This window comes from Balaenoptera physalus, assembly GCF_965194825.1.
Source record: "Balaenoptera physalus genome assembly, chromosome: 1".
Lineage (NCBI taxonomy): Eukaryota > Metazoa > Chordata > Mammalia > Artiodactyla > Balaenopteridae > Balaenoptera > Balaenoptera physalus.
The window spans coordinates 189940863-189962466 of record NC_138882.1 but is presented as its reverse complement, the minus strand read 5'-3'; the positions used below and the strand labels follow the sequence as shown (position 1 = coordinate 189962466).

Sequence of the window (21604 nt, the reverse complement as noted above, 5' to 3'; positions counted from 1 at the left end):
AGCTGCTTTCCCAGCTTCCTCAGGTTCTGCATTCCCCATATCTTCACTGTTATCAGAAATAAGACTAAAGACAGGGAAGCACCATGTCTTAGGGTCCTTTTATTCAGCAGTAACAAGGGCCTCCTGGAAAAGACTTGTTCAAGTAGTGCTTTGTTGTGACGCCCCCCAGTTACGCCCTGGGCACTGCACCATCTAGAGAGTCCTGTGCCTGGTGGGAGAAGGCCATCTGAAGGGGATGAAAAAGAGGAGAGAACCTCCTCAGGCAAGCAGAGAAATACAAATGGAAACTGTGGCCCAGAAATTCATTCCCTTAAACTGTATCCATAATTGAGCGAGTCTTCGTACATCCCCAGACATATGCAAACCTCACAGAAACTCGTGAAGAGGTACACAAGCTCACAAAGACTGCTTACAGTAGCATGTTTGTTTACAGCTATTACTGTCACTCTTACCCGGAAATAAGGGGAAAAAAGATTTTGAGACAGAGTCAGCATCGTGTCTATTGTAAGCCATTTGATTAATGACAGGCAGAATATCTTTTCTTTTTTAAGTTTCTTTTCTATTTCTAGTTCTTCTGTTTCTCTTGCCCTCCTGTGGGTTATCTGAACATTTTTTTAGGATTTCATCTTGATTTATTTATAGTGTTCTGAGTGTTATCACTCCACACAGTTTTCTAGCGATTGCTCTAAGTATAACAATATACAACATTACTTCCACTGAAGCCCCTCTGCCTCTCCACTTTTTAAATTTAGTTTTCTTAAATGTTTGAGGAAAATTCTTAAACACTCCTCAAAGACACAAAAGTAAATACAAACAAATGGGAAAACACCCCCTATTCTTGGATAGGAAAACTCAACATGGCATTTCTCCAAACTTGATCTATACATTCAAGGCAATCCTAATACAAACACCAGCTAGCAATTTTATGGAATAAAACAAGTTCTACTAATATTCATATGGAAAAATCAAATAACTAGAAAGGGGGGAGCTAGCCCTATCAGACATTAAAACATACTATAAAGCCTCTGTAATTAAAGAGTGTAGTGCTAGCACATATATAGACAATAGGAAACAGAATATCAAGTCCAGAATACATATGGAAAATAATATATGACAAAGGTGGCATCTCAAACCACTGAGGTAAAGACAGTAAATGGTACTGGGGCAGCTGGGTAGAATTTATCTTTAAAAAGTGGTATAGGGCAAGGCTTTCTAACTATGACTCAAAGTCCTGAGGGAATACTTGCAACAGGCATATTAAGAACTTTTAAAAAGTGAGAGACAAAAAGACAACAACCCAACAGAAAAGACATGAACAGACAATTCACAAAAATATAGACAAAAATATGCTCAAACTCACTCACTGTTAGCAAAATAAAGTAAAACAACACTGAGATACTATTTCTCATCTACCAATCAGATGGACAAAATTTAAAAAAAAAAATAACACATTCTGCTGGGGAAACAGAAAGTCTCAGACATTGTTGGAGGAAATGCAAATTGGTATATGCGTTCAGAAGAGAAATCACATAAACTTTTCAATTCAGCAACCCCTCTCCTATAAATCCACCCTGAAGATACACATCCAACAATAAGGAAATACATATGCACAAGGATATTGATTTCAGCATCATTTACAATTCAAACATCTTGGAAACAACCTACATGCATATACACAAGACAGCAGGTGAATAAACCACAGTACATCCACAAAACAGAGTACTATACAGCTGTGAAGGAGAATGAGCTCTATGAGTTGACATGGAGCAATTTCCAGAACATACCGCTAAGTGAAAAAAGCAAAGCACAAAAGACTATCTATAGTATGCTACCCCTCACATAAGAAAGAAGAAGTTATAAGAAAATAGACATGTATTTGCTCATTTGTGAAAAGGAAATGCAAGAAGGATAAATTAAGAAGTAAAAGGATCAGTCATCTATAGCAGGTAGGGGGGCTGAAGACTGTTATCTTCTTATAGCTCTGACCCTGAGAGCCACAGCAATAGTTCACAAACCCTCCCTTACCCAGAAAATAAACAGACAGTCCAAATCAACCAAGAGGAACCAAAAATAGAATGCAAAGTCTAACAAACGAACCCAGCTATATTACAAATGAATAACACAACCACACCTAAGGAGCTACGAAAAACAGAACTGACCTGAGCAACTTTAGAAAACAGGCTCTTGCCTGTATACTATACATAAGACTAAAGACAAAAATGTAGTCAGTAAACGTACTTCTCACAGGCACATGGGTTACGAATTCTGAAACTAAGTTATGTGTACCGTAGAATTGGATAAAAATAGGCAAATGAAAATATATTTTAAACAATAAGAACTGAGTTTTTCACTGTTGAAGAAAGAAGTTACCAGTAAAGAAAAGGGGAGGGGTACAATGAATCTCGTGGTTCTGCTCTGGGCCACGTGAGGACACAGGGAGAAGCCAGCGGTCTGCACACCAGAAGGGGGCCCTCACCAGAACTCTGGCACCCTGATCTTGGACTTCTGGCCTCCAGAACTCTGAGAAAGAAATTTCTGTTGTTTATAAGCCACCCAGGCTATGGTCTTTTGCTTCCAGCAGCTGTAACAAAGTAAGGCATCCGTGAAATTCAAATAGGGTCTTTAGTTCAATGGTATTGTTCTAATGCTATTTCTTGTTCCTGACAACTGTACCGAAGTTACATAAGATGCTCACACAAATGAAGACTGGGAGACGGATACATGGAAACTCAGTACTTACAACTTTTCTATGTGTCCAAAAGTAGCTCCGAACAAAAGAATTTTTAAAAGACCATGACGTATTCAAGGGCAGAGAGAGCGTGTTACTCAGTTAGGTGTTCCCAGCACCTACACGGGCCCTTCCCCTATGACGAGCAGCTCAATAATGTGTTAAATGATGAATGAATAAAGAAATAAGGGACTGACAAGTTATGGTGTCTAATGAAGTACTAAGCATGTATAGACAAAACAATAAAAATGCCATAGGTCATAGTTATTTCACATATAAAAAGAACTGCAGACTAAAGCCAGGAAATGAATCTTAAGCTGCAAAACTAAGAGCTCTGAGACTTCATGAAACCCCTTAGGGAACTTGCAGAAACTAAAGGAACTTTGTAAGTTCTAAGGAATGGCTGGGGAATTGTACCAAGACGTAATTAATCTGTTTCAATCACTACACATATGTGACGTTAGCTGCCCGTAACAAAGGAAGGAGATAAATTGATTTGGGATGGAAAAAGGGCAATTAGAAGCCCTGAAGACCTAGTTTAGGATTTCTTGGCCCTGGGCTTCCAGAAAATTCACTCTAGAACATACTCCTATTAATATGAATTCCTAGGTAAAATGATACCTTGTAACCTGACCTACCCTGGATATGTTTTTTTCCAATAGGAAGCAGATAATCAGAAGGCTGGAAAATAGCCCTCAAGCCGATGAAAGAGTTAGGATCTCCTGTCTGCCCTCCACAGTCAATACTTGAGAATTCACTGTTACAACTGCACAGTAAACCCGAAAATGTTGTCCAGGTCACATGTTCAGAGTCCAATCACAAAACAATCGCTCTTGATCCTCTGATCATCAATAAAGTGTTATCCTTAGGGTAAGAATACTATCACAGCAAACAAACTGCAAGCTACACACTCCGTTGCTCATTCTCAGAGCGTCTACAAATGGCTCCCTGAGCTGAACACTTCTCCCCATGCCTAAAGCCCTCTGAGTATCCAAACAATCCATCCTAGAGGCCACAGAGAAATAAAATAAATGGATGCCAAGTAACTGTACCACCAATAACTTAATACAGAATTACATTTAATTTCACTTTTCCTTTTCTTCCTTTTATGCTTTTAAGAAACCAATTCAGACTCATGAGCACTACTCACACTACTGAGTGTGAGATACTCCCTCTGCAAGAGGCTTTTTCATGCTCTGTACCTTACTGGACATAAAACCAGTTCTGGGTTCTGTCACTTAATCATGTGACTTTAAATAAATTTGTTAAAAAGGTGGCACAAAGGTTAACAAACTTGACCTTGGTCACAAAACTATGTGGTAAAGCCAGGATTCAAACTGAAGTCTTCCAATTTCAATCTGGAGCTTTTTCTTTTATACCAGTGTCAGCCAAAAATACTTAACCTGGGAACAAGGAGAACTCAAAAATACTCCACTCAAGATACTAACACAGTATTACTATATGGTTACTGATAAACGCAACAAAGAAAAGAAAATAAACAGTTGTAGAAGCTTAGCTTGAAAGGCAGGAATGAGGGACAGCCAAAGCAAGAATTCAAAAACAGCAGCAGAGCAGTAAGTAATGCTGGACCCTCAACACAGATATGTACAACCGTGAAGATTCCACCATCTCTTCTAGGAATAAATTTGGTTTGGGTAGGGAAATGCTACAACCTCAATTTACACAGAGAGGCTGCAGAGGAGTTCTGTTTTCCTTCTGATTCATGATGGCTAAAGGACAAAGCTCTCTCTTCCTTTATAGCCCAACCCTAGCACCAGCTTGAAAGAGAAAGTTATACATCGGTTTCCTCCTGAGTGAATGGAATGGCAAGAGCCCCTCAGAGTGCTGTGAGCCGAAAGAATCCACACCACTGAGCACTTTGATCTTTGAGAAGAATGGTGCCAAGCACTAACACTATCTGTCTTTTCCTTTCTTTTTTGTCCTCCATGTTTTTTTCAGTACATTCATTTGATCCTCTTTCATGTGCCTACGGACTATTTTATTTGTCCTCTTTCACAACTGAATTTATTTTTGGCAGTACGACTTTATATCTGTGGAGAAAGAAAAAAATCCTTTCTTGGATAAATGGTGAAGGAAAAAGTGGGAAGAAAAATGAAAGCCTAACCCCCACCCTCATACTTTAAAATTAAAGTAATCTAGCTTTAGTGAAGAGGAAAGGAATAAATAGAGATTCCTGGGGGCACTGCTATTCAACTCTGCTTTTATCAGAGATGACCTTACAGTGAGCACTCTGAGACCAGGCGAGATTACCAAGCAACAGCAAGAACCCCCCAGATGAGCCCCAGATGCAAGCAAACGTCAACACACCCATAAGGATTACTGAGCAGCTACTAGGCCAGATCACCAGTAACCATGTGGTCACATTCATCTGGTGTCTTTGAAAAAAACCCAACTGTCAAGTCACACAAGAGATGCTCTATTTGAAGCTGACACAGTCAAATATAAGATGACAGCTTTATAAAATCACTGTATGACCACTTTAAAGAAAATACCACAGGAGAAAAAGACTAATCAATAAGGGTTCTGGTCACATACACAGCGAAAAGAAGATAAGGAATCACCATTTTAGCACACCAGCTCTTTGGTGGTCAGTGAAGAGACAGTGACCTGTCCAATTACAGAAGACATCTGACTGTAAACCTAGCGAAAGTAAATTCATCCAGGTCCAGCTAGAATTATCTGGGACAACCCGTTCTAAAAATGCTAAAATAGTATAAAATGACTCTACAAACCTAAACAGTCTCTGATCAGTATTCAAATACATTCACTTTAAGCAAATATATCAAAATCTGTTGAATGACCAGAGTTACATCTCTCACATATTTACTTAACTTCAACTCTGAATTGCTTAAAAATCATTCACCTCAATCAATGAAATAAGATGGGGGGCGGGGGAGCATGCAAAGAGGATAAGAAATAATCCCAGGATCAAGTCAATTGTCTTAGCTAACAATTTAATGGTTCCATCAATCTATCCAATCTTCCATTAACTTGCTTTGTTGAGCATGCAAGTTTAAGATTGGAAAGCCACCGCCAAGAAGACATGAAAAGCTTGGGCGAATTTTGGAAGAAGTTTATAAAACACTACAGGAATTCTCTAAATGTATCTAAAGTCCTGTAAGAAGCCAAATCTAACCACATACACGCCTTCCCTTACAGCGGGGCTTGGCAGACTACAGTCTGCAAGCCAAATCTGGCCCACCACCTGCTCTTGTACAGCCTGAGAACTAAGAATGGTTTTTCCATTTTTAAATGGCTAAAAAATAAATCAAAAGAAGAGTCATATCTCCTGACGTGTGGAAATTAAATGAAATTCAAATTTCAGTGTCCTCAAGTAAAGTTCTATTGGCGCACTGCCACCTCATTTATTTACATGTTGCTTGTGGCTTTTGTACTACAATGGCTGAGCTGAATAGTTGCAACAGAGACCATGAACAATTATCTGACCCAAAAAGTTTGCCAAAACCTGCCCTATATTAAAAGTTGCTAATAATTTGCCATCAAATAACTGGCTTTAGCTATGTAGCTTTGCACAAGAGCCTCCAGATGGTTTTACTGAATACCATCTGAGCAATACAATAGAGAAATTATTGTATCTCATTGTAGTTAAGCTAAAAGCCAGCAAATCCCTATGACTTTTTTTTTTTTCTTTCCCCGCTGCGCTGGGTCTACGTTGCTGCACACAGGCTTTCTCTAGTTGCGGCGAGCAGGGGCTACTCTTCCTTGCAGTGCACGGGCTTCTCATTGTGGTGGCTTCTCTTGTTGCGGAGCAGGGCTCTAAGGCATGCGGGCTTCAGTAGTTGTGGCACACGGGCTCAGTAGTTGTGGCTCGCGGGTTCTAGAGAGCAGGCTCAGTAGTTGTGGTGCGTGCACGGGCTTAGTTGCTGCATGGCATGTGGGATCTTCCGGGACCAGGGATCGAACCAGTGTCCCCTGCATTGGCAGGCGGGTTCTTAACCACTGCGCCACCAGGGAAGTCCCCCTATGACTTTTTTTTAAACCATGTTCTTTAACAGAGAAAGTGGTTCTTTCACCATTTTGTTATTTCCAGTGGGGAAAAAGGTATAATAAAATCACTTGTCCTTACTTCCTTTACCGCCTAAGAAGCCCCAAGTCTTTCCCTCATAAACAAAATATACCAGAGTAAATAGGTATCTTTTTCTTGAAAGGGACAGAAACTACCAGAGGGTGTGAAGCAGAGGCTCACGGTCACTTTTTGGCATCATTACCTAAGACATTAAGGCTAGCAGCAATGTTACCTCAGAATAAAATCTTCTACATGTTTTCCCTACTCCCAAGCTTTTTAGTAGTAAACTCTTCATACACACAGAAGTTTAAAAGTATACAAGGCAATGAAAATTCCTATGAACTCTGCCTAGATTCTCTTACAACTACATGCTGCCATATTTGTTTCATCCATTTTTTTAAATCTATCTTGGCAGTGACTGAATCTTCAGGAAATAATCTGTATAACACCCCACCCTAAATACTTTAGCAACGAATTTTCAAGGAAATAAAATACAAAACTCTAGAGAGGGTGTAAAAGAAAAAAAGAAAAAAGAAAGAAAAAGAAAAAAGTGGTTTTTCCCTCTCACACAGATTAGTGAAGACAGAGGCAACCTCTGAGACCTCAACAATCCACAAAGCTAACACCGCAGTGTCACCTTGCTGAGACCACAGGGGTAGTGTGATTGATATTACAATTGTCAGACGAGATCTAGGCAGCTTAGACTCTCTACCTACAGTGGCCTATGACTTCTTCACAGAAGGACCACACATCTCTGGCGCTTACCTAAGGGCAGCGGCGTGGTAAGTGTCAACGTAATCAGAAATGAAGAGCTCTCGGTTCTTGATAACTGGGTCTGTTATGACAAGTTCTCTTCCAGAGTCTGTCACAAAAAAAAAAAAAAAAAAGTTAATTAGGAGGATATTATAACTGAATTTCCAAAAAGGATTAGGAAAATTTCACAAAATTTTTCTTTCAGGTTCACTTCCCACTATGAAAAGCACAACAAATAACCAGGCCTGTCGGCAAAACAGAGAGGAGGAATAACATACAGCAGGAATAACAGGAGCAAGCGTCCTGTGGGATGTGTTTTTGCCCTTTATTAAGTCCCCACAGTTTGCTGAAATGCATTAAGCAGAAAATAAAAAAAGAAGGAAAAAGAAAACAACTACCACATTTTAGCAACTTGTAAGCTACTAAAATTTTCAGTGATCCTGTGCATCTGGTATTTTATTGCTACATATTCCAGGATGGAGTGAAATCACACTGTTTCAAGTTGAAAAGAATAACCAAGTTATTATTTTTAATAAAGAACCATCATTGAACTGTTTTAACAGAAATTTAATAGTTTCAAAAAAGAAAACACTGGTAAAATATAAAAGAACATTATTCTTCCAAACCGTCTTCACATTACTGCATTCATAGGCCTGACTTCTAATGTGGATTTTATTATTTAAAACAAAAAAAAAAAAAAAGAAAGAAAGAAAGAAAACTGTTTTTGACTACTGGTTTGTTGACTCAAAACCTGTCACCAAAGGCAGTGAGACAAGCACAGTCACCCGGGCCAGAGAGAGCTGGATCCCTGCCCCGGGGTCTCCACTCAGAAGACGAATAGCCTTGGCAACTCCTTTAGCATCTCTAAGCCTCAATTTCCTGATCTGCAAGTGGGGAGTGACAACCCCGAACTCGTATAATTAATGGGTAACAAATGTGAATCAGCTAGAATGAGGCCTAGCACCTCAAAAAAAAAAATCAAAAAAAAGAAGCTATTAGACATCTGAACAAACATAATATATACTTTATGTACATATCTCACATGTCAATAAAGTTATTGGGTAGAAACTACAATGCCAGAGGAAGAAAAAAATATAAGATGCTCTGAACTACCTTCCTATTGTTCTAAAAGTCAATACTCAAGCTAAATTTCAAAATATTCAGGAAAGCTTTGCTTTGAAAACTGAAGTTCACAACCCTGAAGTTCACCAATATAGATTATTAAAAAGAAACAAAATACAATTCTATAGGGTTTTCAGTGTCATTAGTTCAGCATTAGGTGAGAAAAAGGAATAAAAAGATGAAGCTACTTTTACTTCCTAAGAAGATCTATCACTACTCCAAGTTCAAGGGAAAGATGCTACTAGCACATGATCAGGTTGTTTCTCTTTTAAGGCAGAAATAGTGAAAGAACTCAGCAAAAAAAACCAAAAAACAAAAAAACATTCCAGTAATGTCTTTATTGATAAAAAGCTTTTTCAGTGAAAAATTTTCATAGTGGTTATCTCCATTTAATGAATGTTTTTACAAAGAACTTTGCCCAAAGCTAAGAAAGTGTAAGAATCAAACCAGAAGGACATATTTACCATTTTCATTATGTCGATCCTGAACCAAATGCTGATACACAGAATCTGGAACTTCAGATTGACGGTAGTACCATTTGACGTTCATGAGTAGGTGGTCCCTCTTACTCTGAAAAGGAAAATCTAACAGCATTAGGAACAGGATTTCGGGTGCCCACAGGTGCATACCATACCCATGATCAAAAGCCCCTGGAAACAGGTGGACAGGCAGAGAAGGAGACACACAATTACTACCAGGACCACAAAAATACATTAGTCAATTATGAGGTCAATTTTCATTTTTTGAAAAATCCCAGCCACAACACCTCTCTGACTCTATCCCTCAAAGTTGCTTATTTCAGGAAACAAAGGAAACCAAACTTGAATCTATAAATCTCCCCAGTTTGATGAACTAATTCAATATTATATTTTTTAATTCAGCATTAACTACTCAGTACACTACATGAATACATCCTTTTTCTATCTGAAGCTTTAATTGTTTTGGTAAATATTTAGAAACTGTTTCAGCACACTGTCAAGGCCATTAAGGGCAATGAGTTTTTCCTGCTACTTTACTGCCACTTATGCTCTATGGCAAACTAACACTATGGGTGTTAAAAGCAAACTATGGGTGGTGAGGAAGGTACTATGAGTCCATGGAGCAGGGACCCTGTCTCATTTATCTCTGAATTTCCCAAGAAGAGAACACCTTGGACATGAATATTTATGAATAATAAAGAGGTCTATGATGATCAGGGTCCCATAAATGTTTGTGAGACACTCAACCATCTTATCCCTAAAAGTTAACTTTGTTCCTAGTTCATTCGAAGAATAAAGGATCAAATACTGCCTTTCCATTTGAAGGCTATGGGGCTAGGGCTTGAGGGGACCATCTCTGTGTACCTGGTCATGAAGCATCTCAATGTGGCAGTGCACTAAGGCTTCCCGGGGCCTCAGAAAATACTTTCCGACCCAGCTGAGGGCCATAAGGGACTTCCCCAAGGTGAGGGCAATACCACTCCTCTTAGCAGCGTCTACCTTCTCATCACAAGTCAGTGGGTCAGAAATGCATGAGAGCTAAAATTCGAGAAACGCCTCATGTTTATAAGGGAGATGGCCAAATCCTAAAGTATGTCAAAGGAGCCTTCTCTAATGAAGTAAGAAGCTTGATGCTTACATGAGAGGTTGCACAAAGCCTTCACTAAAAGACCAGGAAGGCTCAAAAATATTTTTGCTAAAATACGTAAGCCATTCAAAGAACCAGAAAGAAAGCAATTGCCAAAAGTCTTGACTGAATTCAAATGTGAAGAAGTGCTATTCCAAAGTAAATACCATACACACTAAGATTCTTACTTTTGCAATTAGCTGTGTCAAATATAGGGCATCATTACTGGTTTGAATAAAAGAGATTGCAGACAAAGAATAATCCTACAAAATGGGTACTTTTTAGTTTTTATCAATTTTGCACTTTTATATTCTACACTGTTTATACTGAGGGTGGGAAAAAGAGGACAAATCAGTACGCTGCATAAAAAGAATACACTTTATATATAGTATAGGAGTTTACAGACAGAGCAATTACTTCCGGCAAGGGATTATGGAGGAAGGAACATCTGACCTGGGAAAAAATGGGAAATATTTCAATGAAATTTTTTCTAGGCAAAGGAGGAGACCTGAGAAATACACAGAGATAAAGTACAAGACATATATAAGACACATGCATGTGGTCCATCTGCGTGCAGCACAGGAAAACATTCTGCATGATGGTGAGGGGAACCTGAATCCTAGCTGGAGTTTGGCCTTTAGTGGCTTTTAGCTCCCTGGGACAAATGGGGTCTTCTATCTGCACTGCCGACCAAAGCCACAGGCACTGAGGTGCAAAACCCCAGGCTGTGGGAGAGCAGCTAGAGGGCTACAGCATCTTCCTGAGGCAGGATGGTAAAGAGCAAGACCCGGGTGAGAGCACTCACCAGGGAAAGGAGGAGACACACCAGGGGAGGGGCAGTACTCAGGGATAAACCCGGCTAAGTAAATACACTGTCCAATACAGGGCTGCTCAACCTAAAAACTACTGACACGTGGTCCAGATAAGTCTGTTGCGGGGGCCCACCCAGCGCACTGCCAGATGCGCAGCAGCGTCCCTGGCCTCCAACCACTAACTGCCAGCAACGCTCCTCCCTCACTGTGACAACCAAAAACGTCTTCAAATACTGCCAAATGTCCCCTTCGGGTACAAAACACTCCCAGTTGAAAACCAATGGTCTAAGAGTTTCCTTTTTAAGGAAAGCTAAACCAGAATGGTAAGACTAAACTCTAATTCAAGCACTACTGGGCTGGGCTGGGCTGGGCTGGGCTAGTAAGTACAGCAAAGTCGGTCATGGTTCAAATCCCAACTCCATCACCTCCCTGTTACATGACTCTGAGCACATTATTAAGATTCTCTGAGTCTACCCTTTTCCGTAAAACAGGATTATCGAAACCTACCTAAAAGGACTCATGAAAAGACTGAAAAGATGGAAAAGCATCTGTAACTGAGCAGGAACTCAAAAGACTACTGCTTTCTCTCTGTTAGTAGGTGACTCTAACCAGTGCTTCACAGAAAACTTCAAGAACTTTGCTGAGAATTGTAGAAGTGATAGCTTCTCCAGAATATGGTTGCTTTCAGGAGATGATAGTGATGTCTAGTCACTGAGCTACTAATGGATGCTTCAACACTCACAGTAATGGATTACTTAATACAGCACGAAGGAATTCAGATCTACTCGCAGTCCTAGCAACAGTGTTCTAAAATTTATACTTTTATGTACTTCTGTAACACATCTAAGATGTATGAACACCAAATGACCAGACAAAGATACTATGAAAAAAGAAAATTACAGGCCAATATCTTTGATTCATATAGATGCAGAAATTCTCAACAAAATATTAGCCAACCAAATCCAACAACACATAAAAAAGATCATACACCAGGACCGAGCTGGATTCATCCCAAGTTCACAAGCATGGCTCAACATACACAAATCAATAAATGTGGTACACCACACTAACAGAAGAAACGACGAAGACCACGTGATCATCTCAACCGACGCAGAAAAAGCATAAGATGTACGAAAATGTGAAGGGCAACAGAAATAACCTTTAAAGGTACTATAATCACACAATGTCTATTTTTCAGAACCAAGCCAGTGATTCAGGTGACGTTTTGAGGTATAATACCTAAGTTATCTTCTGACCCAGGCACACTTAATGATTCCACCCACACAAAATTACCACTCTAGTTTGTTTGTACCTAGATTTACTATTCCTATTATTAGCCTTTACAAAGGGAGTTGAAAGCCTACTGGATTTCCTAATGCAATACTACCCAACAACCAGGGAGTGGCGGCATTGTGTTTAAAAAAAAAAAAAGCCTCCAGATTCTGAATTCCACACATGGCAAAGGTAGGCAGGCTCAATGTAAACAAAAGTTCTGAACGAATGTAAGTAGCGCTAATGGACACAATCTTCCCAAATAGGCCAGGAATTTAGTTAAAGATTAAATGTCTATAAAGGGAGGCACCGTGTTGTTTCAGAGGCACTAGCCTAAAATCAGGTAATCTAGGATTTTGGTACTGTCCGCAATCACTAGTTAGCTGGGGGTGACCTTAGTGAAGTCACCCAGCCATCGGACAAGCGAGGGACAGAACAAGATGATTTCTATGGTCTGGTTCCATCTTACATGCTTACGTTTAGATTTCTTCCCCAGACTTGACCGAGTAGATAAAATAGGACTGGGAAAGCACCCTCGTGTTTTCTCTGTATCACAACGGCTTAGCTCACGTTACCGTCCTAAGGAGTTTCAGGAATTAAAACGTCATCTTCCACGGAAGCCGCCTACTGCGCGCTGAGGAACAGCAAGCGGGAGCAGAGGGCACCCCCTCTCCGGTACTCGCTCCCTCAGCCGTCCATCATGGGAAATCTTCATCTTCGTTACACTTGTCACTAGGCTAAAATCTGCTCAAAATCACAGAAAATTAAAGGCAGACGTGAACTTAGAGATCATCTGATTCAACCCAAACCTCCTGGGTTTGGGGCCAATTACCTCTCCAAGCCTCAATTTTCTCATATATAAAATGAGGAAAAATAATATTCTATATACCTCATTAGGCCGTGAGGATTAAATAAATGAATATAAGTAGAGTGGACTGGCTCTCAATAAATGCTGGATAGCACTATCACTGTTTTACAGATGAAGAGAGGAGTTAGGCTATATCAAGAGGCTGGTTATAAATTTTGCTTTTCTCAGATCCAAAATTATGCTCATAATAGCAATACAAAAGTAAATCCAGTAGCAAATTAGAGGGAAATTTCTTCACTTTCGCAACAATTCAAGAAGCATATCAAGTATTTCTACCAAATATGCCTCATTATTGACTAGTGATATAACTGGACAACTGCATAAAGGTCAAAGTGGTTATAAATGACACATTTTAAACACAATGCTGAATGAAGAAGGAAGTGGTGAAAAGCTTCCCATGTGAAGGCATCCTGGGGTATATTTCCGAACACAGAGAAGAGCCCACTGGGAAGTAAATATTTCCCACCATTTTTTCTTTAAGGAGAGAGAGATTGATTTGACTGCTTCCAGGTGGTAGGATGCACCAGCATTAAGAGAAAACCACCAAACCAATCTGCTTACAGTAAGGTTTCACAGGCCCTGTGCAAAAAAGGAGAGGAGCTGATTCTGGGTTGAATTATGGATTTGTCCACATCCCTGGCCCAGATTTCTTGAAATAAGGGATGAATGTAAATTTAGGGAAATAAAGAGTTTAACAGAGGACAAATCCCATCACCAACTGGGTTTAGAAAAGACAGCTTAATGGTAGGTGTTCAGCAGCAGAACAGGGAGGATTTGCAGATATTTGCATGTCAGGCAACAGGTTGAGAATTAATGAATTAAAAGCTCAAAACTGAAATTAAACATTGAGAATAAGATAACTGAGAAAGGCAGACTAGAGGGAAAGGGAGGCAACAGAGACCAGAAAGGAAAACAGGAGGCTGCTGCTGAGGGACAGCGGTTCACTCCGTCAAGAGCGCACACCTCGACCACCCCAGGTACAAATATACAAGATCCAAGGCCGAGAAGTAAATTTCCCTTCCCAGAGGTCTTTCATGATTATTAATATGGTACTTTCATTGATTTTAAATAGCCAATCTGTGTCCTTCCTAGGACCAGTCTTAATTACCTTCCTCTGGGGAAACATTTTTACACAATATAAAAAAATAAAAGAAGTGCAGGGGTGTGGGGGGTGAGGATGGGAGTTCACTAATGACCAAGTAGACAAGAGCAGAGATTACCTTTTCAATAGTCTTTATTCCCAACCAGAATGGGAACAACAATAATTGTATACTCAACCTGCATTACAGAAGAAGGACCTTCTTTGCTCCATCAATCACCTACCAGGCCTTGCCAGATTATCAGGGCTCCCAAAGCCCTCCAAACAGGTCATTCTAGTCCCCCCACTGTTGTCAAATGTGACAGAAGGATCAGGGCCAAAGACAACCCAACTAGGATATGAAGGTGGATATCATCACATGAACAATTTCACAAAGTCAAAATAATCTGCTAGAGATAACACAGAACTTCCTTCAAATTCTTAACTGCTTAGTTCTTGGGAGCGCACATTTCAAATAATGGAAGATCTAGATTCCGAGTCAGGTGAAATCAGACCAAAATTCCTGTTTTATAAAGCCAAAATGGCCAGTCAGGTTTTTCCAGAAATTTGGGAAATAGAAGTAGCTAACATTTGTATACGGTATGGCTTAAGAAGATTCCCTTTGGAGAAACAAAATGGTGAAAATAAGGTTAAGAGTTACCCTTCCAGCGTGCTGCACGGCTGTTCTGAAGTGGTATTTCAACCCTGCTGAGTCTACCTCCACCCACAGGGTGACTGATGCCTGCTGGGAAGATCACCCTCAAAAAGACCTTGGGGACACAGTCTTAGTGGCTTCAACCATTCCTGACTCTGGGGGAGGGGACTAGGGACACACAGTGGGGTCTAAGATTACTAGTCTTCAAAGGCCAAGTATAACTCCGGGCATATGCACAGGGGAATCAATCTCAAGATAAGCTTTCGGCACTTCCCTGGTGGCGTGGTGGTTAAGAATCTGCCTGCCAATGCAGGGGACACGGGCTCAAGCCCTGGTCTGGGAAGATCTCACATGCCACGGAGCAACTAAGCCCGTGTGCCACAACTACTGAGCCTGCGCTCTAGAGCCCACGAGCCAAAACTACTGAAGCTCGCGTGCCTAGAGTCCATGCTCCACAACAAGAGAAGCCACTGCAGTAAGAAGCTCACGCACCGCAACAAAGAGTAGCCCCTGCTCGCCGCAACTAAAGAAAGCCCGCGCGCAGCAATGAAGACCCAACACAGCCATAAATACATAGATAGATAGATAAATTAATTAATTAAAAAAATAAAAATAAAGATAAGCTTTCTGTACCCGTCAGAAGATCATCATTACTCAACTATGTGGATGAACATCAGGACTAAGATGAAATCAGGTAGGAAATATCTTGTAATATTATTTCAAACCACTACTCTACTCCTAACATAAGCCACTAACCATGTAACATTTTCTGTATCTATATATTTATATCTAAATAGCTTTAGAGCCATTACAGCTCAAAAGGCCATCAAAGAGTTATAGGAATACATAAGTGCCATCAGGGCTCAGGCCATCAAGGTCCACCCATCTCAGAGTTCTGCTCTCACACGGGTACCAGGAGGTTAGGCGAAAGAAAGGCTGCAACACTGACTGCAAAGTCTTGTTCTCAAAGAAGAAAGGGCTTTGAGTATCTCCTACAAATAATCACACTATCATGTACAAATCTCCCTAATATACTGAGACATTAACTAAACATTTTGTTACCTTTTATTTGAGAGGGTATAGTAAGGGCAAGTATATTTCTTACTGGCATCGACTAAACAAAGTATCCACACTTGTTTTGTCCTAAAATGCCCTTTTCTTCCAACTTTCTCAGATATGTCCACTGCCCAATGGTGACTGAACTGATCTGTGAAAGAACTATGACTGTAGCACATCTCCCTTATGGGAGCCACAACACTTGAGTTTCCAGCACAGAAACTTGTTTAGTGGTGTGATGGTTAACTTTATGTGTCAACTTGACTGTGCTAAGGGATGCCCAGACAGCTAGCTGGTAAAACGTTATTTCTGGGTGTGCCCATGTGGGTGTTTCTGGAAGAGGTCAAACTTTGACTCAGTAGACTGAGTAAAGAGATCTGCCCTCCCCAATGTGGGCGAGCATGACCCAATCTCTTGGGGGCCCAAAAGGAACAAAATGAAGAAGGAAGAGCAAATTCCTTCTCTCTTCTCGAGCTCAACATCCATTTTTCCCTGCCATCAGCCATCAGAGCTCCTCTTCTTGGGCCTTCAGACTCTGGGACTTAACACCAGCAGCCCCCCCTGGTTCTCAGGCCTTCGACTTGAATTTAATTATATCACATGCTTCCTGATTCTCCAGCTTGCAGACAGCAAGTTATAGATATACTAAGGGACTTTTGACCTCCAAAACCTCATGAGACAATTCCTATAGTATATATACATATATCTATCTCTCTTATTGGGTCTGTTTCTCTGGAGAACGCTGACTAATACAAGTGGCTACTTATCATGTACTGATTGGCATCTGCAAATGGACATAACCTGGAACTACACAGGGGTCTACTCAGAACTAACATAATGAATAAAATAGATAAAAATCGATAAAAGAAACAAACAAACCATATCCATTTGATTAAGGTGCTTACTGCCGTTAGGCCCTAGAATCAAGGTTGTTACAAGCTCATTTTCCAAACCGGTGGCACTCAATCCAAAAGACTGTTTTCAAGAGATTGCATCAGCATCTGGGTCTGTGCAAGAGGATTTAAATCATCTGGAATCAGATGGTGAAGCAAGAAGGTGGAACTCTGGGAGGGCAGATGACTTTTTACAATGTTTACAACCAAGATGTGCAAATAACTGGTTATATCCAAATCCCCAGGAAGACGATGCTACGAAAAACGTGCTGACACACAGGCTCCAACGATCAGAAATAATTTTCAAAAATCACTGTTTCTTAATGATGTCTTGTTTATTAATGGTAGGACCAAAAAGGTGCATGAAAACAAAATTCTCTCTCAACTGCTAACTAGGGAGTCAAAACTCATTAAGGCAATTTCTATTGGGGATTACATTATGGATGAACAATGAAATTTTCAGACAATGGATTCCTGCATTTGCAGTGGCAAGGCCAAAACTGAGTACAGGGGTAGCCCTGGGAAAATTCGTACTTCTTGGCCTCGTAAGATAGGAGACAGGGTCACTAGGTAACCTCTGCTGTCCTTGTCTTCTTAAACTGAATAACAAGTTTATGTCACACACACATAGATAAGCCACATTTAAAGGGGGACTTAGTATATGGGGACATATATAACAAACTAAAAAACATTCCTATAATTTCCCACATGAATCGTGTTGATGTACACCTGACAAAAATACTAAATGTCAGATTCAGGATTTAAAGGGTCCCAAAGTTCAGGTTGAAGGGTAAGCTAGAAAGATGGAATTTCACAGACAGATTAAGTCCCTATACTTGGATCCCAAAAATCTGCAGCCCAAACCCAAAATAAACCCCTTCCTAAAAGCCAGTATTCTTTCCAGCAATCATGATTACACCAGATAAATCTATAACCACAAATTTTCTACTTGGCCCAAAAGATTTCCCCCATAACAGAAGAGAAAATAGCTGTTTATAGGCAGCACCATAAGAAATTGCCAAATTCCTCGTAATCCCTACTACATGTAATTAAACATTCCACTGAATTTCTTTCTTAAAAAATCAAGCCCAAATACTACAAAGTTTAACATGTTTGCAATACGTTGGCTGTTGTTTGGTGATCATGGTGATGGCAGCAGCGATTTTACTCATTCTGGGGGAGTTAATTAGTTCTTGTACATGACATAGTCAGAAAAGCTACAGAACTCTATCACAAATTAATGATGGGGCAGGAGTGAAAAGGAAGTTAAAGAAGGGGCGGGCAGAACCTGGGCTGTAGTCTTCCAAAATTCTCTAGAAATTTCACAAATTAAACTATGACATTATTCTAGAAATAAAAATTACTAACTTATGATTGAAGATACATAACACAGATTTTACTATTAAAAATGGATGCTGAAATATCTTGAAAAGATTTCACTGAGTCAACGTGTGCTTCACAGAAGTGGTTCTCAGACTTCTTAGACTCAGGATTCCTTACTCTCATCAAAATTATTGAGGAATTCCAAGAGCTTTTGTTTATGTGGGTCATATCTTATCAATGTTTACTATATTAGAAAATGAAAATAAAGAAAAATTTTAGACATTTTTAGTAACTCACTTAACAATAACCCCATGACATGCTAATGTAAATAATTACAACAAGCAACTACGCTTTTAAAACAAACTAAATTTAGGAAACCAGTAATAATTATGTTCTTACAAATCTCTCGGATACCTGGCTTAAGGAAACAGATTCTCATATCTGACTCTGCTTCAATCCGTTGAGATGTATCACACATCATTTAGCCTTTGTGAAGCCCCACGGTACACTCATGAGAGAATGAAGAGTGAAAAAGGCAAATGACATCTCGGTATGATCACGAAAGCAGCCTGGCCCCGCAGACCCAAGGCCATAGGAGAGAAGAGCTGCTCCACGCGATGGAGTGGACAAACCGCACAAGCAGCACGGACGCCCCCCTCGCAGCCTCTGGGAGCTTAAACAATTTTGGCAGGCTCCCCAAACGGAACCATGGCTGGCATGCTAGAGCACACATGTAGTTAGAAGTCAGAAACTATTAAAAAATAGAAGATTTTATTTTTATTTATACAATCAGACATTCTAGTAGCGAGCAGGAAGTTAAACTCCTAAAGAAAATCTAGGTAAGAAGCCTCTTGTTTCAATTTAAGATATTTTTCTTTCTAGAATTTGAGCTCGTGATATTGAGAAATATCTTGATTCAAACAAGAATATAAATAGGGCTATACTAAAAAGGTACACTTTAAAACAACGGTGAGGGCTTCCCTGGTGGCGCAGTGGTTGAGAATCCGCCTGCCAATGCAGGGGACACGGGTTCGAGCCCTGGTCTGGGAAGATCCCACATGCCGCGGAGCAACTAGGCCCGTGAGCCACAACTACTGAGCCTGCGCGTCTGGAGCCTGTGCTCCGCAAAAAGAGAGGCCGCGATAGTGAGAGGCCTGCGAACCACGATGAAGAGTGGCCCCCGCTTGCCACAACTAGAGAAAGCTCTCGCACAGAAACGAAGACCCAACACGGCTAAAAATAAAAATAAATAAAATAATTTTAAAAAAACAAAAAAAAACAATGGTGAACCTATTAAGCCGAAAGCATGCAAGGAGAAAATAGGTAGTAACCTGGGTAACTTTTATTCAGCAATTTGCAATTCCAGGCAACTTTGTGGCCATTTCAAAAATTGTGCTGCCTCCTACCTAAGAAAACTGACAACATGAAACGTCAACTTTTAAGAATAAAACAAACAAACCAAAAAAACCCAACAAAAAAACAAACTTTTAGCTTACCATACTATACTGAATTATCATGTTTTATAAAGATGAACATACCTATTTTATGTGAATCCAGCATTTCCTCTCTTTGTAGGTGATAACCTTTTTGTATCATTGTTTTCTGAATTAAACTGCAAAACATACAGCTAGTAACACCATAAAATACCTTTTAGTAGCACAAAGTTTTTAGAATTGAGTTTCTGCACTTTTAAGGAACACTAATATAGGTTCAGAAATTATTTAAATTTAAATAAAGTCAGCCTACATAGTTAAGAATCCAATTACAGCTAACAAACATTTTGAACTTGCCAATAAACAAATTCAAATGGTTTGGTTGAAAAGGGGAAAAATCAGTAGGAACCCTAAAAATTCAGGTTTTCCTATTTCACTTTATATAGTCAGTTGTAAGTATCTTATTTATTCTTCTCTCCTTTTGACTTAAACCAAAACGAAGACTGTAACCTTTAATACCTGCTAGTCTATTTATACCTGTTCTATCTACAACCATTTTTCTAACACAAACATATGCCCTGACAGCTTATCTCAGTCCACATGCCAGACAACAAAGGCCCACTGGCCTGCTGGAGAAGAAACGGAAGGCAGGAAATGAGAAGGCTGAGTTAATCCCAGATAATCAATCACGGTATTCACTCAAGTATGAGCCAAGCTGAGGAAATGCTGCTTAAAAGAAAGGAAGAAAATCAAAGAGCATATGACCAGAGCCACAGTTCATTTTAAAATAGGTTAATTTTTGCCAAGAAGATTCCCCATCATGTTCAAGCACTAATACAACTTATATAAATGTTAGTAACTTCTGAAGGAAGACCGTTTTCTTTAAAATCCTTCATCCTCTATCCTTTTTCAGAAATGTTTTAATTTGGGGGTTTTGTTTTACTGTTTTGGTTTTGGTTCATCTATTGTTTTCCTAAATCAGCTTTATTGAGGTATATTTTATACACAAGAAAATTGTGTTTGATAAATGTGTTGTATAACCACCACCACAATCAAGATAGGGAATATTTCCATTACCACAAAAAGACCAACTTCCTTTAGAATTGATGAATCTGCTCTGTCGAAAAAGCTTTTGTGCCAGAGAATGCTAGAAAAACATTCTAATCTAAATTCCTTCCCCCATTTTAACACAAAGAGACGTTACTATGAGAAAAACAACTCTTGAGTCAGCTGTGATGCTTCTTTCTACCAGCTGATGCTGGAGAAGACCACTACAGACAACAACCCCATGTTCTTCAAAATCAAATAATTTGCTGGATAAAACTTCTGAGCTGAGACTTCAATGATCTCCTAAAAACCCCAGAATATGATAACAGTTACAGAGACAATAGTGATGAGAGTGAAAAAAAAATGTTTTCAAATTAGTTTTACAGTATAATTTCCTCAAATCATGTAATCCATATTTAATGAGCTTCTACCAGGTATCAGACCATTGTTCTGGAGCTACATACTGAGGACTCTGGAGAGGAAAAACACAGATAAAGTCCCAGTCTTGACAGAGCTAACATTCCAATAGAGGGACGGACCCTTTAGCAATCTCTCCACCCTTCCCAAAAAAGGTCAGAGAATGGTTAAGTGCTTTAAAAAAGCCACTGGCAATGAAATCTGCCACTTAGTAACCATACAATCCTAGGCAAGTAACATTTTGTATACTGTGTTTAATCTCTTCGGATATTGCTTTCCTTAAAACTAGCTGTCTTTTCAAAAGCACCTGAATTTGGCAGGGAACAGTGTACTGCGCTTCATACAGACACACAAGGGGGGTTAGATCACCTTAATAAATCCATACACCAATTTCCCCATCCACAGGGACAACACAGAAATCCAAGTCTCTGTCTCTCACTAAGGCTGAGCTTTGTTCATGAAAACTCCAGGTTTTGTGGGTTTTTTTACCTCTT

General features: G+C 39.8%; 1 protein-coding gene across 6 annotated transcripts in view; it reads right to left on the bottom strand.

The window, feature by feature from the left end:
• RERE (arginine-glutamic acid dipeptide repeats) overlaps nucleotides 1-21604 on the bottom strand; it is a 419625-nt gene that overhangs the window by 162619 nt on the left and 235402 nt on the right. For all 6 annotated transcript variants that reach the window (XM_082460931.1, XM_082460929.1, XM_082460934.1 and 3 more), the window contains 2 exons: nucleotides 9116-9221; nucleotides 7542-7638 (listed from right to left, as the gene is read on the bottom strand). In XM_082460931.1, the coding sequence (XP_082317057.1) occupies nucleotides 7542-7638; nucleotides 9116-9221 (203 nt within the window). The remainder of the gene's footprint in view (nucleotides 1-7541; nucleotides 7639-9115; nucleotides 9222-21604) is intronic.